The sequence below is a fragment of the Cyclopterus lumpus genome, chromosome 19, assembly GCF_009769545.1.
Source record: "Cyclopterus lumpus isolate fCycLum1 chromosome 19, fCycLum1.pri, whole genome shotgun sequence".
NCBI classification, from domain to species: Eukaryota; Metazoa; Chordata; class Actinopteri; order Perciformes; family Cyclopteridae; genus Cyclopterus; species Cyclopterus lumpus.
Window position 1 is genome coordinate 13,454,505 of NC_046984.1, and position 15,966 is coordinate 13,470,470.

Sequence of the window (15,966 nt, forward strand, 5' to 3'; positions counted from 1 at the left end):
TTTTTCTTCACCTTTTTTTTGTCACATGTCTTTGTGCAGATTTTCCTGATCTTTACTCTCATTTGCTCTCTTTGTGTGACAATGTTAGGCCTGCACATGAAATAAAAATAAAACAAGGTATATTAAAGAGCATCTTAAATAGGTGCTTATAGGAATCGTTCAATATTTTTCGGGAAATACACTCATTCACAATCTGTCCCCCAGCCTCCTCTGGAACTCACTGATTTTTTTTTCACATTATGACCTTGGCTGGGGAAGCTGTTTCCAGTCTTTATGCTAAGCTAACGGGCTACTTTCTGTGGATTCGTACAGTATTTAGCTGTGAGTGGTATCGATCTTCTAATCCTGTGTATTTCCCAAAAATATCCAGCCACACCTAAAAGATTAGGGCTCAGTCTGGAACCAGGACCAAAATGCGGAAAAGGGAAATGAAAAGCTGATAAACTCTATGCTTTTTCACGCAGCCCTAATCTTTCACATGTTTCTCGCAGCCACACATTATATATGTTTGTTCTGTGTGTGTGTTTTTGTTCTCTTCTCTTCTCTTTCTGGACGTGTGTGTGTTTGTCCTCTCTCTGCGTCTCACTCTGACCTTGACTGTCCTGTGGTCTGGGGCTCCTCTGGCCTTCTGCTCTTTAGCTGCTCCTTAAGGTATTTATCTCACTGCCTTTCAGCTTATTCTGGGATTTCATTCTCCTTGTGACTCAGGATTTAAAAACAAACCCACAAGTGTCTATATCTTTGCAGGTGCACTCAAAACATGCTACACACACACACACGCACGCACGCACAGAGATAACATAATCACAGTGTACATTCATATTGGCAAACTTCAGTAGATCCATGTGCACGTTCAACCATGGGAGAAGCTCAGGAGTCAGTTGCTGTGTAATTGGGTGAGATATTAGCTTCACTGTCAGTAAATTAAAAACCGATCTTGAGGAACGGCCACGAAGGCGAGGAATGCTGGTTTCTTCCCAAGTCCGCCCTTGTGAAAGCACTGTGACAGGTGGGAAGCTAATGAGCACTCCCCTCATACCTCCACGTCTGAATCCTGATGAACATCTGGACAGGGACACACACTCACACACTCTCGCGCACACACACAGACTAATGCATGTTCCCGGTGAGTGTGAGGTGCTCACAGAGAGAGGCGCAGGAGACACAACTCCTCTGAGAATTGCTGTGACACTTCACACAACACATCGCTGCACAACAGGCGGGAGTTAAGTTGTGGCTGAGAACAAAGTATAGAGAGAAAAAAAGAAAAGAGACTTTCTGTTTTTCTGTTCAAGTGGCTTCTTCAAGGTGTAAACAGATGCCGTTGAGCAGAGTCGGGATTGTTAACCGAATCAAAGTTAAGCAGCGTTTGAAATCCCAAGTTTCCGTCTCCCAAACTCTTTCTGTCTGCAGCGAGGTGGAGGTGTTGATATGCACACGCACTAAAAATATCAATTCAGATGAGAGCGACTTTATTTTTTTCTATTTTGACGGGGGGGGGGGGGGGGCGGGGTGGTGAATATATCCATGTTTGAAAAATGTTAGCTTTTTAGATACGGCACCGTGTTCCTCTGCCCCTGCGTGCAGACGTGATCAGATATGTTCCCCAGTCAACGTAACCATTTGAACGACGCGCCTGGAGTCGGCAACTAAGTGCTTGCTCTCGTCTCAACTTCCTCCTGAACGCCGCTAATTACCTTTCACGCATTTTCAGAAATAAACCGCGTGCAATAACACACGGGGATTGTGAACGGGTGACGGTCCCGTGGCGCTACGTCCGTATAGCTGATCAACCCAGATGTTGTATAAAACACTCCAACCCAGTTCCAGCTCGCGTCGTCATTCCCGTCATTAGTGGACGCTTCTGTTTGTCAGCCGTCGGGGGGGCACGCACTTGATGTTTTTATTGTAGTATTGATGGGCAAATCACATCTAGCTGTATCTATCAAGGTGAGTTATAATAATAGAGATATTAGATGTGAATACCAGTTGATTTATTACAAGTCCTAACACCACCCACTGCCCTTTTTTAATAAAGTAAGATGCAGTACTTACGGTATTATACAAACACTTGGTGGAAATATTCCCGCATATTGCTCATCATAAGAAATATTATTCTTGCTCATCAACAAATGATTGTTCTAGTTTATGGCCGTCTGGAGGCGAAATGTGTACTACAGCATGCTAGTGAGAGGCACAGTGTTTTCATTTTGTGAAACAGAACAGGAGGACACGGTGATCAGACACAATTACAAGTACAATGGAAAATACTGTATATCACAATGAGGGCTGGAGTAGCTGGCAACATCTAAACTAATGAATTTACAGCTGGAAATTATTGAAACGTTTCTTTTATTTTTCCGGCTCAGGGTGCTGCACTGAAGTACATTCCCACCATCGTCAACGACGTCAAGCTGGTCTTTGATCCAAAGGAACTCAGGTAATTTCATGTTTTCTAACGACACCTTTAAAGGGATACCTATTCATTGGTATATATTTTGTGACCTTCCCGGGTGTTTCTCAAACTGACGCGTCGTTGCGCACAACACGTTAAATTAAATGTTATTTTTGCTGGAGAACGGAAGGAGAAATCACAGTTTATTTTCTCTTATTCAACAAGCCTATGATATTAAGAATAACAGATAAAAACGGCAAAGAAAACTCAATAATCTGAGATTGTCGTCTGACCTTTTCTTACATTATATAAATTAACGGACTGTAAATTCCAAATGACCAAAACTCAAAGTTTTGTATATTTTTGTGTTCCAAAAATGAGAGGACATTGCATTCGTGATGAGTGCCTCATGGGTGTGCCCTTGATTTTCTCCCTCATTTGAATCCCTTTGATCAGTTATGCAACACTAAAATAGAATAGCCTCGTTTATGGAGCGTCCTATTTACAAATATGAGGAAAGCTTTTCTAATGTATTCGGCGGAAAACCTTCAACCGCAAATGAGTCTTTAATAACACATATTTACAATTTTGTACATTGTAAATATTTAGTCGAGACAAATTTGTTCATATTTAGTTCCGTTTGTCTCATGACGAAAGACACATTTGGAAATGAAGCAGGTTGCTTTGGACCAGGCTGTGAAACGTGTCACATCTTCTGCTCTTTCATTTAAATAATTTTTACATGTTAAATGCAAAAAAAGGTAGCAAACAATAGGAGAAATGTATTCACTTTCATGAAATGAAACCAAAAGTACAATTTCGCTCAGCGAAGGCCATCTATCGGTTGTTAAGATGAAGACGAGATGCTGACAGGATCGCTCCATCTCCGCTGGATCACATTTCTACTGGAAAACCTCGTGCTGCTGCACAACATCTTCCCACTATCTATTTTTGTCCAAGTCGTGCCACTGCGTGTGGGTATTCTCCCTGACCTTGGAATGTGCTTTAGCCTGTGCACTCGGCGAGGTTTGCCCACCAGTTCATAAAGTAAACACGCAGCACCTGGGCAGCGGCCATTCTCACAGCAGACTCTTGGCCACACAGGAGGGCCGATCCCAAAGAATGGATCCATTCTGTCAACCACAGAGTGGACTTCCGTATGTCCTTCTCAGAGCCTGAGTTCACTCTTAATTGTGTCTTTCATAATGAGGTTTGTACACACATTTATATCAGGAAATGTTGATTTTGGCTCCTGTGACTCCCGAGGCATTGGTCGACTGTGTGATATTGACGTTTAAAATGCAACGACGACCTTTTTGATGCACACATGTGTTAATTAGCTGGAATAACTCCAGGAGAAAGTGAAAAAGGTTTTGGTGCGATTTTTCTTTTGCTTCTGGGATATTTGTACATGAGCAGGAATGTAGCACAGCATGGATGTGAAAACAGGTCCTGGTTTCATTAATTTTAAGGGCAACATATTTGTATTGCATTTTGACATGTGAGAAATAATCAGGACGTCAGTATTGAAAATAAAAAAACAATCGTGCATCCTTCCCGGGTTTGAACAAGTGCAATGCTGCATGCTCCGCCATCTTTTCTGTAGTTTTGAGGCGACTCAATAGAAACCGTGGGGGTGTTTCATCCCCTGCCAGAACCTGTTCTCTCCTCATTTTAGCCTCAGCTTGCCGGCATAACAAGCACCTAGCCTCTTCATTGAGGGAGAACATGTCAGCTTTATGTGAATGCAGACTTATCTCTCAGGCTCTGAATAGTTGAATGCCCAATGTGTGTCAGCTATGCTGTTGGTTGTCTTTAAAAAAAAAAGGGAAACAAATATTCAGTTGAATGAATATTGTTTACACGGCTGTATCAGACTAGAAGTCCTACGGGACAGCGGCTAAAAAAAGAACCTCCTGACCTCGGGGTCAGTTGACACATCTCGATTGGCTCACTATATATTGTCCTATCCTCCAACCTAAGCCAGAATATCTGGAAAGTGGATGTGCAGTTCCTTTTTTTTTTTTTTATTGTGTTTTTGGACGATTGCTCGTAATAGGAAGCAGTCGACCGGATCAGTCTGACCTTTTGTCTTCATTGTCCTCCTTCTGTCTCCGCAGCAAGCTGTTCACCGAATTCATCCTCAAGGTTCCTCTTGGCCGCCTGGTGAAACAGAAGCTAGACTGTCTGATTGACATTGTCCACAGCGATCTCTTTACTCATCACGGTGAGAGCACACACACGCACACACACACACACACACAGACACACACACACACAGACAGTACTCACAGATCTTCAGTGCATGCACCTTCACTCAGGGAGCAGTATTATAGGCAATCACAAACACCACCTGCCTCCTCTTGCCAGCTCCCGAGTAAAGAGCATTGGGGAGGCGGAGTGGAAACCCTCTTGTTCAGTGATCTCGTTGCTAAAATCAACAAGACTTGTCCGTCTCAGAAAGTCAGTATTTACATCTACTTGGCCTTCGAGTCTCCGCCCCTCTCCTCTGTTTTACCGTTTGATAAGAGACGTCCCGGTATCATTTGTTCCTTCCCAATACCAATTTCAAATACGTGAACTTGATAACTGAACTTAAAGGAAAAAAGATCCAATATTGTATTGGTGCATAGATAGTTTTAGGCTTTACAGGAGGCATTTCTCACACTAATATTGGCATCGGAACAACCATAGTAATTCATCCTTTTTCTTTTGTCAGGTCATTATGTACTTTTTTTTCCCCTGTCGCACCCCAACAACACATACATCATACACATTCACACTTCTATAGCCCACATGAGCACCATACTATTCTGACCATTGTTGTAGCGATGTCAAATAAGACGGGCGGGTATGTAGAGATGGTTAATGAGTGCCTCGTCCGGTCCCTGCTAGCCTGCGGCGTTCCTGCAGACTGGGTCCTGCTGCAGTGACGGTCGAGGGCCAATCATTTTGCTCGAGGCAGCGGTCCTCTGAGGCCATGTTGGGTTAGGTCCTGATTTAGAAACACACACACCACACACACACACACACTGCAGAGTGATGGTAAATGAAATGCATGCCGATGGAGTAGCAACAGTGACTTAATGTGGCTGGCGGGGACCACCGCGCGTGTCTCAGAGTGGTCGGCTAACGTAAAAGAAGCGGACAACAATCATCCACTTGCTCTCCGTCTCCGTTACCAGCGCACGTTCAGTTCAGCATGGACGTGCCGAAGAGGAATTCTGAATCGGCATCTTGACCGCATGCGATGGGGCGTTTGTCCTCGGGAATAATCTAGTTTGATGTTGAATATAACAGCGTAAATGTCTCTGTCTTAAAAACTGATTTTAGTTTAGTGAGAAATCCATTTAAGGGAAATAATTAGTAATAATATAGCACCTTTTTTTTAAAGCTGGGAGCACAAAGTGCTCAGTGTGTACTATTGATCTGTTGCTGGCGTAACTGGAAAGGCTAGCCTCCCCGATGCTTGTGAATGGCCTGTGCACCGTGATGGAGAGACTCTCCCGCTGCTCGCTTCTCACTTTGGAGATGTTTTATTACAGATAAACCAGGGCGATGAGCAAATGGGTCAGCCAGACAGTTTTTTTTTTTTAATGGTGGTCTAATCAGCCATAGTTGTTCGATGCATCCTGATCCCCAGGAGGGCCCTGAAAGGTTCCCTTTGCCAGCCAATCCCCAAGTGAACTGAACAGGAATACTTGGAGCAAATGAGCACCCAGCAAAGATACTCAACTTTCTGAGCTCATCACGCGCTCATCCATATGTATTGGATGTGTTCACTGTTGCTGTTTTTTTTTTTTTTTCACTTGGCTGCACAGTGATTAACATATTAACCGTTTCTGGGTAAAAGCGCGCCCTAAATGAGCATTCTTCAGTCCCCGATGGTCCTCGACAATAAGACGGCAACACTTTCTCCGAGGGTTTCTTTTTTCGTGTACACGTTTGAAATTGAAATGCTCTGTGTCGAATGGGATCGGTATGCAGACTCGCTGCTGCAGATGCAAACTTAATGAACTCGAGAAAAAGAGGGATATTTTATTTTTTTGTTGTTTCTTTTCATTTTTTTTTTTTGTTGAATTTGTAGGCACAACGTCGTGTCACCTTCACCGTTTATGATGCAAACGGGGGGGGGGGGGGGGTACGAGCGAATAAATCACTCGCAAATGGGCTCATTGGAAGAGAACAAATATGTCAGCTGCTCCCCCGGTCTGCGCTGCATTCAGGGCCTAGCTTGATAGTTCCACTCCGCTTGTCCCGCTCCCGCCCTGCTAGCGTGTGCGCGTGTGCACATGTGTCAGTGTGTGTGTGTGTGTGTGTGTGCCTGTGTATAATTTGAATTTGAAGGAGGTATGAATTGAAGGAGGGTCCTGTAAAAAAAATTTTTTTTTTAAAAAGGTATTAATCTCGACTCAATGTCGAGACGTCCTCAGATGGGAGATTTGCTTTTGTGTTCAAACTCTGGGATATTAGTACCCACACGTACATGGAAACACAGTGTTTTAGGAGAACAACAATATGTCAGTGCAGACGTGGTTGTCACTCTGTAGCGCTTGAAAGCTAAACATCCATAACGTCAGACATCAGAAGCAGATTACTTATGATTTGTTTTGTACAGTCGGAGTTGGACAAACTCTGTCGAAGCGTGTTTGGGTGGAGTCACTGACCAGAAGCTCTGGGCATTGCTCACGAGGCTCGAGGGGGGCGGCAGAGTGGACCGGTCCAATGCTTCGGGCCAAAGTGAAATCTCTTGACAGTCCTTTTATAGATCGGGATAAGATCTATTGATTATCCTGTGAGCTTTCATCTAGCGTCTCCAAGTGGCAGTTGTATTTCCACGTAGTTCGGGGTTGGATAATTTTCGATAATTAAGACATTAGGATGCATATTCTTGATATTTGATGAGCAACACACTCCAGCCAGGTTGTTCGACTTCTTGCACAAGACGTCCCAAAATGCACAGGAGCAAGATCACGCTCCCCGAAGAGTGAGCCGTCTGTGATTTGGGTGTCAGCTCAACCCATTTACCATTGTGTGTACATGTCTCACCCCTTAACAGGAGTATTTCTGTTTCACCGAGAGAGCAATTTAATGATCCTCAGTATTTTGGTCACTGTTGCCTTAATCATTGCACCGGCCTCGGGTTAAAAGATGACGAAGAAAGGCAAATGTTGGTAAATTTCATAAACAACTTCTCCTTGGCGCCACCTACAGCTCAAACTCGACATGTTTTGCCCCACAAGTTTAAAGGATATACAAATTGCGAGGCCTTGTGAGTGCGTTCTTTATTTTTTTATAACAACAATCTCACTGATCAACACACAAAGTGAATGTGTCGTTTGAAAAAAAAAAATGCTGGTTTATCATTTGGACCCATATTTAGTCTTCAAGTAGCTTCCCTGTAATTATTTGTTGGATAAGGATTATAAAAAGGCATTCAGTATGTGAGATTTCCGAGAATAATTGTGTAATTAATGCAATAATCAATGCTTGAGTCATTAAAGTGCAATTTCAACTTCTGCAGAATCCTTTATTTGTTAAATTGCTAATGGCAACGTGATGCATGGTCTCTGTGTGCAGTCCTGTCTTAGAGTTACTTCCAGTGATACTGACATAAATGATAATGAAGACTTTCACCTCAGCCAAAGAAGCTGAAGCATCCTTTCTTCATCTGTCTCTATTGTGTCAATCCATACTGTTAAATTTCCTTTAGAAGGGGTCAGAGAATATACAACTGAATGGATTCATGTTCAATACCTCTGGGTATTGTTCATAATGAGATTGCCATAGTTCATGCTGTTTATTATCATTCGGCCTTGAGCGTGTGCGTTTGTGCGTGTGTGTGTGTGTGTGTGTGTGTGTCTACCTTTGTGTTTGTTTTCTTGCAGAGAGGTTATCAATTGATATTCTCTCCATAAGTAAACAAAAAACCTGTTCACTTAACCCCCTGATACTCTGCATATTTTTATTGAACCAACCAAGCTCCAGTATGTGTGCCAAGGCTTTTAATGTGACCCCACACACATACACAAATGCCACTAAGATTAATATCAGAAGGTTTAATAACGCATATGATAATTTTGTGGCTGACTGCTGTAGGGCCGCCTCCCGTGAGAATCCTCGGTGGCTTATCTCTGCTGTGCTCCGTGTCCAACCGCCAATCAAACGCTCTTCCATCTGCAATTGGAAATTCACTTTTTGACGTTGCAGTCTTTTCGTTCGAAAAGTATTTTCTGCTGTTTTCTAAAACGCTAGTAGTGGGTTAGGTGCTTTATTTAGGGGCACCACAATAATGGAACATATTGCAGAGGGATCATTATGAATTAGGTTCATAAGGTGTTTTTTTAACTTTGCTTATATTTCAAGCAAGGCTTTTGATTGGCTGTAGGCCTGTCACAAAAACTAATTTTGCGGTACCGATAAATTGCCTCAGAAATAATCTTGATAAATGAAATGATTGTCATTTAAGACTATTTTAATCCACTGATTTTAATAATACAATTGCATAATGTTGCAAGAACACCATTCCAAAGAGCAATGCACTTTTAGTTTTCACAAATATTCGCACAAATTGGAATGCAAAGATATTCTAAAGAGATTTTTGCCACATTCAGTTTAATTAATAAATTAAATCTGCCCAATTCAGGCCCTCTGAGCTGTGAGGAAGCGTGTCGGCAGCATATGCTGCACAGCCTCGTGTGATCCATCAGCTGCTCCGTGTGTTGCGCGGGGCTGTAAATGTGTGTCTTTGCCGGCGTCCCCGCAGATTGCCGAGAGATCCTCCTGCCGCTGATGACAGACCAGCTGAAGTTCCACCTGGAGAAGCGCGAGGAGCCCAAGGCTTGCTGCCAGCTGCTTAGTGACATCCTGGAGGTGCTCTACAGGAGGGATGTGGTGAGGAACGCCGCTTTCTAGTTTTCATGCATCTCCCGCTGGTAAATAGTAGCATATCGAGGGGTTCCCGGAGCTCCTCCATACAGAAGAAGCACGTTTCCACTGTGGCTGTTTGACAGAATATCGATGTGCTGTTCCTCATTTATCTTTTTCTGCCCTGCTTGAGCATTGTTCCGCACTGTTACGGCATTAAGGATTAATATATTAATTGTTTTTCCAATTAATCAATTAATTGTTTTTCCAAATAATCAATTAATTGTTTATTGGCCTAACATCACTTTCCATTACAAGCTTGTTATTGCTTGTTTTGCAGTCCAAACCCCCAGAACGTTACATTTGCAATGACAACAAACAGCATTTTCAAATCTGATTATCTTCCTTCCAGATGACTTAAACAATTAATTATCACATTTGTCGTCCAACTTTCTGAAGCGCAATTATTGGATTAATCGACTACGTGTTTGTTACTGAACTGTGTCTTTCATTGAAGTCCACAATACACACGCACACTCGCACACACACGCACACACACGCACACACACAGAGCTGCTTCCCGAGTGTTTCCTCTTCCATGCCCAGACACCTGATGTCCTCCCTCAGGCCTGCTCAGACTCCCAGATCCCATTGATCACCACGGCCCGGCCTCCCACACAGCACTCTGCTCTGGATTATCTCTCTCTCTCTCTCTCTCTCTCTCTCTCTCTCTCTCTCTCTCTCTCTCTCTCTCTCTCTCTCTCTCTCTCTCTCTCTCTCTCTCTCTCTCTCCCTCCCATTCAGCCTCCTTCTGTCTCTCGTTGTGCTTCTTCCTCTCCATTCCTTTTATACTTGTCCTGCACTCTTTTATAGAGTCCTGTGTACACTTTGACAAGGAAGTAAATAAGATGGGAAGGAGTACTTCTGAGTTTCTTATTTATGAAACAATTAAAAAAATTTTTTTTAAAAACTGGCAACCTTCCAGGCACAAGCCTCTCCGACTTTAAATGACCCCAGAATACAACAAGAGTTCATCCAGCTCCGGACCGGTTGCTCTCTGCCTAATATAACGTGGAAAAGTCCACAAAGAACTGAAATGAATCTTTTTTTTAGTCCCATAACCACAAGGTAGCCGGTTCGATCCCCGCTCTTCCCATGTGTTGCATGTTGAAGTGTCCTTGAGCAAGACACTGAACTCCGAGTTGCTCCCCGGGCGCTTTACTGCTCTTTAATAAGAAAGCATTTCCCCACGGGGATCAATAAAAGTGTAGATTTTCTTCTTTTTTTTTTTCCAACGTTGCAACGTTTTCTTCAGTCAACCATTCATTCATTGTTCAACTCCTGCCTACACCCAAGAATTTAACTTGAAATTAAATTAATTAAAAAATTAAGTTAATTTTGCAATCAAGTTCTCGATTTTAAATCGGAACGTATTCAGTACTTCCTATTTTTCAAGTATTAAATTCACACTGTAGTATAAAAAAAGTAGGCTTTACCATGTGGTTATTTCATGGAGACTTTTTTTATTTATTGATACCAGAAAGCAATCTATATTGTGACATATAAATAAGTTAAGTCAAGTGAAGCAGTTACTATATGGGATATCAATTTTTTGTTTATATTGCACACAAAAAACAGTCTGGGAATCAACGTTTGTGCGCGTGTGTGTGTGCACACAGACCTGCGTGAGACAAGAAAGTCCCTCTCCAAAAGCCAGGATTCACAATATATAAATAATTTTGGCTGGTCATGTTTGTCGGGTCTTCAGACCTTTTTTAAAGCGGTTGAAAGCCAGTTTTGGGGTTTCTTTCAAGACTCGTAAATTTGCAGTCCAACATCTAATATAAAGATGCCACAAATTTGGAAATTAGAAGATGTGTTTATAGCCCTCGTGGCAAATGTAAGAAATTAATGACCGTGTTTTATTTTGCAGGGTCCCACCCAGTGGCACGTGCAGATCGTCATGGAGAAGCTGCTGAGGACGGTCAACAGGACGGTCATTTCCATGGGCCGCGAGTCCCCCCACATTGTAAGTTTGTCTGATTTTTATTTGTTGCTCTTGTACCCACCAGTCGCGCTCTGTTTTCTTCTGGTTATTACACGCACACACACACATACACACACACACACACACACACACACACACACACACAGACACACAAACTCGTGCACACATGTCCAATTCAGAGGCTTCTGTGTCCCAACCAGCTTAGCTCCCACAGGACCACTGAGACTCCAATTCCATTCCAAAGCTATCATTAGAGGGAAGGTCTAGCTCGGCAGAAAGCTTTCACACAACCTCAATCTAAAACTTGCTTTGATCTGCTCGGATCTTTCTTCAGCCAGTTTGTTTGTTTGCCGGTCGGCGTGTATGTTTTTGCTTTTGCTGTTTTTTTGCCCGTGTGTGGCTCTGTGCTGTAATCTAGAAACGCAAACCGCGTATCCCTCCCACTGCCGCGAGCATTCTTCTACCCAATCACTCTCTCAGCTGGAGCTCGGAGGCAATTAAAGCACTTATCAGTCATGGTATAAATATGCTGTCTGCCTTATTTCCGTTGGCAAAGCCATCATCCGTTTTCATGAGTCCAAAGAGTCCAATGAATGTCAACTTCTCTATTTGTGGAGTCATGAATATCAAGTTTGCTATTCTCTGGCTCATTGCATCGCATCCTGTTGACGCTCGTATTAATCAGGGCTGCGTGTGGCTGCTGATGCGACTCTGAAAGTGAGACTCGGGCAATAAACAAATGTAGTTTTTAATGCAAGGTGTTTTGATGGAGGTTCCTCGGAGGGCACTTCAAGGTATTTAATTTTTTTTTTTTACTGCTCACTTAAATACATCGGAGTGATGAGAGAGACATTTTCTCCGGACTTTAAGCTCGTATTGGAAAATGCGGAGTCGTACGATACAGAACTCATTATATTGATAATGTTACCGGCTGCCATAGCGTCCTCTCTTCCCCCTGTCTCGGGTTATTTATCGTGTGTGTGTGTGTGTGTGTGTGTGTGTGTGTTGGCACAGCACCCTCTCCATATGGGCAGCAACAGTGTTGGAGGCAACGCTCATCAAGGCAGCACACGCAGGCCTCCTCTCTGCTGTATTATACTAAGTGCACCCCCCCCCCTCCCCTTCCAGCACCAGGCTGCTGAATTTGCACAAAAGCAGACCGGCCTCCTTTCTGGTTAATGAAACTGCACTAGCCATGACCTCAAGTGGCCCTAATTGGAACTATCTACTGTGTACACTTGTGCTGCAGCCGCTCTCTCCCATACTTCTCTCATCTATTTACAGCCTCCTTTCCAGTCCCCGCTGACCCCTCGCCTTTGTCAGCGCCTTTAGCCGCTGAACTCAATTGCCTTGACATTTCCAAGTACCTGCATAATATTGAGCATCAGTGTGCAGGGTGTCCTTCTACCCAGGGGAGGGGTTTGAGGCCGCATCAGAGTCTTGTCTTTATTTTGATTGCTTGCTTCACGATCAATAAGGTTGGCGAGAATTTTAACCACTTCGAGCGCCAGTCTGCAGGCAGATTGTCCGCCGCTACCCCGACGACACCGCAGCCGACTACCGACCTCGTTCCTCTTCGTGGCAGCCGCTTACATTTTAGATTTATGCATTACTGTTCTGCTCTCGTGTCCCCGCCCCTCTCCCTCTCTGTCTCTCACTCCTTCCTGCTCTCGCCCGGTGGTGGTCGACGCAGAATGCGGATGAGAGTGATCACAACGACAGCCCGGGGGCGTCGGTTTTGTTTGTGTGTTGTCACCGCAGCGCTGCGCCTGGTTAGCGGCTCGCGCGGCATCGCCGCACATTTGCATCGTCGGACATCGCAGCAGGCTGCATCTTTTTATATTCATGTCCACCTTCACACAGGCGGAGATGAGAGTCCTTGTGAATACATTTACATTAGGATAGTAGCAGGAAAAGTTCTACCTTTTTACAATGCCCTTGAATTACGTTTCCCTCGAGTTTTAAGCCTCTGGATGAGCCTCTGCAGACACACATGAGCAGTGAGATGCTGCTGGGAAAATCCTCTGCTGTTGAAGTTCCAACCAAACCAATGAAACGCACCTTTTTGTGTTTTTCTTATTCTGTCATGTTAGCCAGATTGACCTTTTTTTTGAAGTTTTAGCCAGCAAACGCCTAAAATGAATAATACCGTGTACCGAACAGACCGTAGCTTTACCTGAGTGTTGGTTTTTTCATAGCTGTAGTTCTGATGGTTGTGGTGATAGCTGTCTGCAGTGCTTCATGGTTATCCTGCCGATCTACCTGCAGTGTGCAGAAGTAATGGAGAGGAAAGCTGCGGGGGAAGGGCTTGTGCGATTGATTGACAGTGTGGAGCTGAGCGACTATCGGGTGCCGGAGCGCGTTCTTTGCTGCATGCACTCGCCGACCAAATACCTTGCAACAAAGCCATCTCAATGACATCTATTCAGATCAGTATCCACTCCTTTAGCCTTGGCTCTCTCTGTGTATCACTCTCTCTTTATCCTTGTCTTCATATCTGTTTCTGTCCACATATTTCTCTCTCTGTGCTTCCCTCCCTCCCTGCCTCTCTCGCTCCTGCCGGCCAGACTGCTGCAGAGCTCTCACAGAAAAGAAGCATAGTGAGATATGGCACTGAATCATAATGCCTCAAACCTGCACTTATCACTCACACTCTGCACCTCTCCTCGCCTCTCCTGTGCGCCAACTTTGACTGAGCGTCCTCTTGAATATATCGACCGTGCGACAACTCATGCCAGACGTCTGCTCACTGTCAAAGTCGCGTGGGGGGGGGATGCTCGTCACCTTCAACCCACGGAGGGCCGCGGTTAAAGGGTGTAAGAATTTGAGATGTGAAGCTGCACCGGGGTTCTTGTTTGTACCCTCAGTGCTGTGCTGTGAACATCCACTCGAGGGAAGCCCCATGAAGATGGCCCTCCACAGGGTGAGTGGAGGAGGAGGGGGGGCGGCGGCAGCAGTGTTGCCCTCGAGCAACATCAAGTTCCTGCAGCTTTATGCATCCATGTGAGGGTGACTCTGCATCTCTGGGGCATTTACTCACAGCTTTGTCCCCACTTTACCTCACAAGTTCACCTCACTGCTGGTCGTCGGCAACCTCAGGCAGTGGCATGTACGCACATGGACACATGGACATGTCCGGAGGTCCACCGGCAGCTTTAAAGTAATAATGGTCCGGGCAAAATAAAAACTGTGCTGTAAGTGTAAGCTTTGGATCAGGAGCAGGTTCGTACGCAGGTTGACTGCCTGCACCAAAAGCCCTTCGTTGGTTATCCCTCTTTTGTATTCTGCTCCGCATTGTGCCACCCGACTACATCAAAGAGATGCAGGGCTGATTTCAGCTGGGTTTTCAACCTTACCGCACGCTTTTCGTTAAAATCTCGAATAAAAGGTTTGGTTCACTCAAAATATGAAATAACATTTCCTCACTTTACCCCAACGACGTGTTTAGGCATGCATATAGTTTTTGTTTTGTTGGCACACGTTTTGAGATTTATTCGTTTCTGAGATCTTAATTGCTATTGAACAGCATTGAACCTTTTTTCAAAAGAAACATACCTTTTCAGCGACACTTGATAATTTAGACGTCAAAACAAACCTGAACAAATGTAATTCAAACTGATGCCAACTGCTATATACCATCAAAGGAAAGTGAGACAATATTCTTTTTTGGAATTTGGGTGAGTCGGCCCTTTTTATAAAGGTGCTTTTTACGAGATTGGGGACATTTTATATTGCCTCTCAACATTTTTATGCACCAGCTCTGTGAACAAAGCTCAGAGATGCTCGATTAAAACACACACAGAGGGCGAGTGACTTCATTCTCTGACATTACTCCACTTTATCGTTCTATTACAAATATTTTTTTTTCAATGCTCACAATTCTGTGTATTTGATGAAAAGCAAAAAGTAGCAACCTACTATGATGCGTACTCTGCTACTATTCTCCTTTTGCTTCGATGATATTCAGCCTCCTCCAGACGCCGAGAGCTCTGTAAATGTCTGTTTTTACTTTTCATATTTTGCATATTAAATATCTTTATTGTTTTGTTTTTTTATAAACAGTATAAAAACACAGTATTGCACATATTAAATCAATTGCACTTCTTTTAAGGTACAGATAAACATCTAGTTCTCTTTTGATGCTACAGCATAACTACTGAAAGAAATCTACCCGGCATGTACAAGAGTGGAGGTGTGAGTCACATGTAGCCAACAGAAAGCAGCATGGTGGTGCTTGTGGAGGTCAAACCAGTGTGGAGGTCAAACTAGTAGTTTGCAAAGGTATTGTTGTGACGGTAGATGCTTCTTTTATGCCCTTGAAACCACTTTGGCGCATCTCCTATCTTATGGGGCAGTGTTTTTGGCTTTGAGAGACTTCAGTTCTTTGCTCCTGCAGCGCTGTTAATGTAATGTTTTCTTTTGGCTGCGTCCCCACTCATTACTATGGTAATAGCCCTATTTGATGCTATACAACATATGCTAATATAGAGTAAACGCAAATATTATTTTCCTTGTACATAGTCTCTGAACCCTATGTAGAGCTACAACAAGAGTTTTTTTTTTTTTTTTTTTAAACTGTACAATCAAATAGATGGCAAGTCATGAGCAGGAGCTAGTAAATAAAAACAAGTGTGTTGGGCGAGGCCAAAAACAAACATATTTTTGTCATTTTCTTTAAAAATTGTTACTTCAAAAG

At 43.6% G+C, this 15,966-nt stretch overlaps 1 protein-coding gene across 1 annotated transcript in view; it reads left to right on the forward strand.

Annotated features, from left to right (window-relative positions):
* The window catches only part of dock1 (dedicator of cytokinesis 1), a 146,911-nt gene that overhangs the window by 48,849 nt on the left and 82,096 nt on the right, over positions 1–15,966 (forward strand). Inside the window, exons 24-27 of the mRNA XM_034558323.1 lie at positions 2,370–2,440; positions 4,516–4,622; positions 9,162–9,289; positions 11,196–11,291. Coding sequence (XP_034414214.1) covers positions 2,370–2,440; positions 4,516–4,622; positions 9,162–9,289; positions 11,196–11,291 — 402 coding nt within the window. The remainder of the gene's footprint in view (positions 1–2,369; positions 2,441–4,515; positions 4,623–9,161; positions 9,290–11,195; positions 11,292–15,966) is intronic.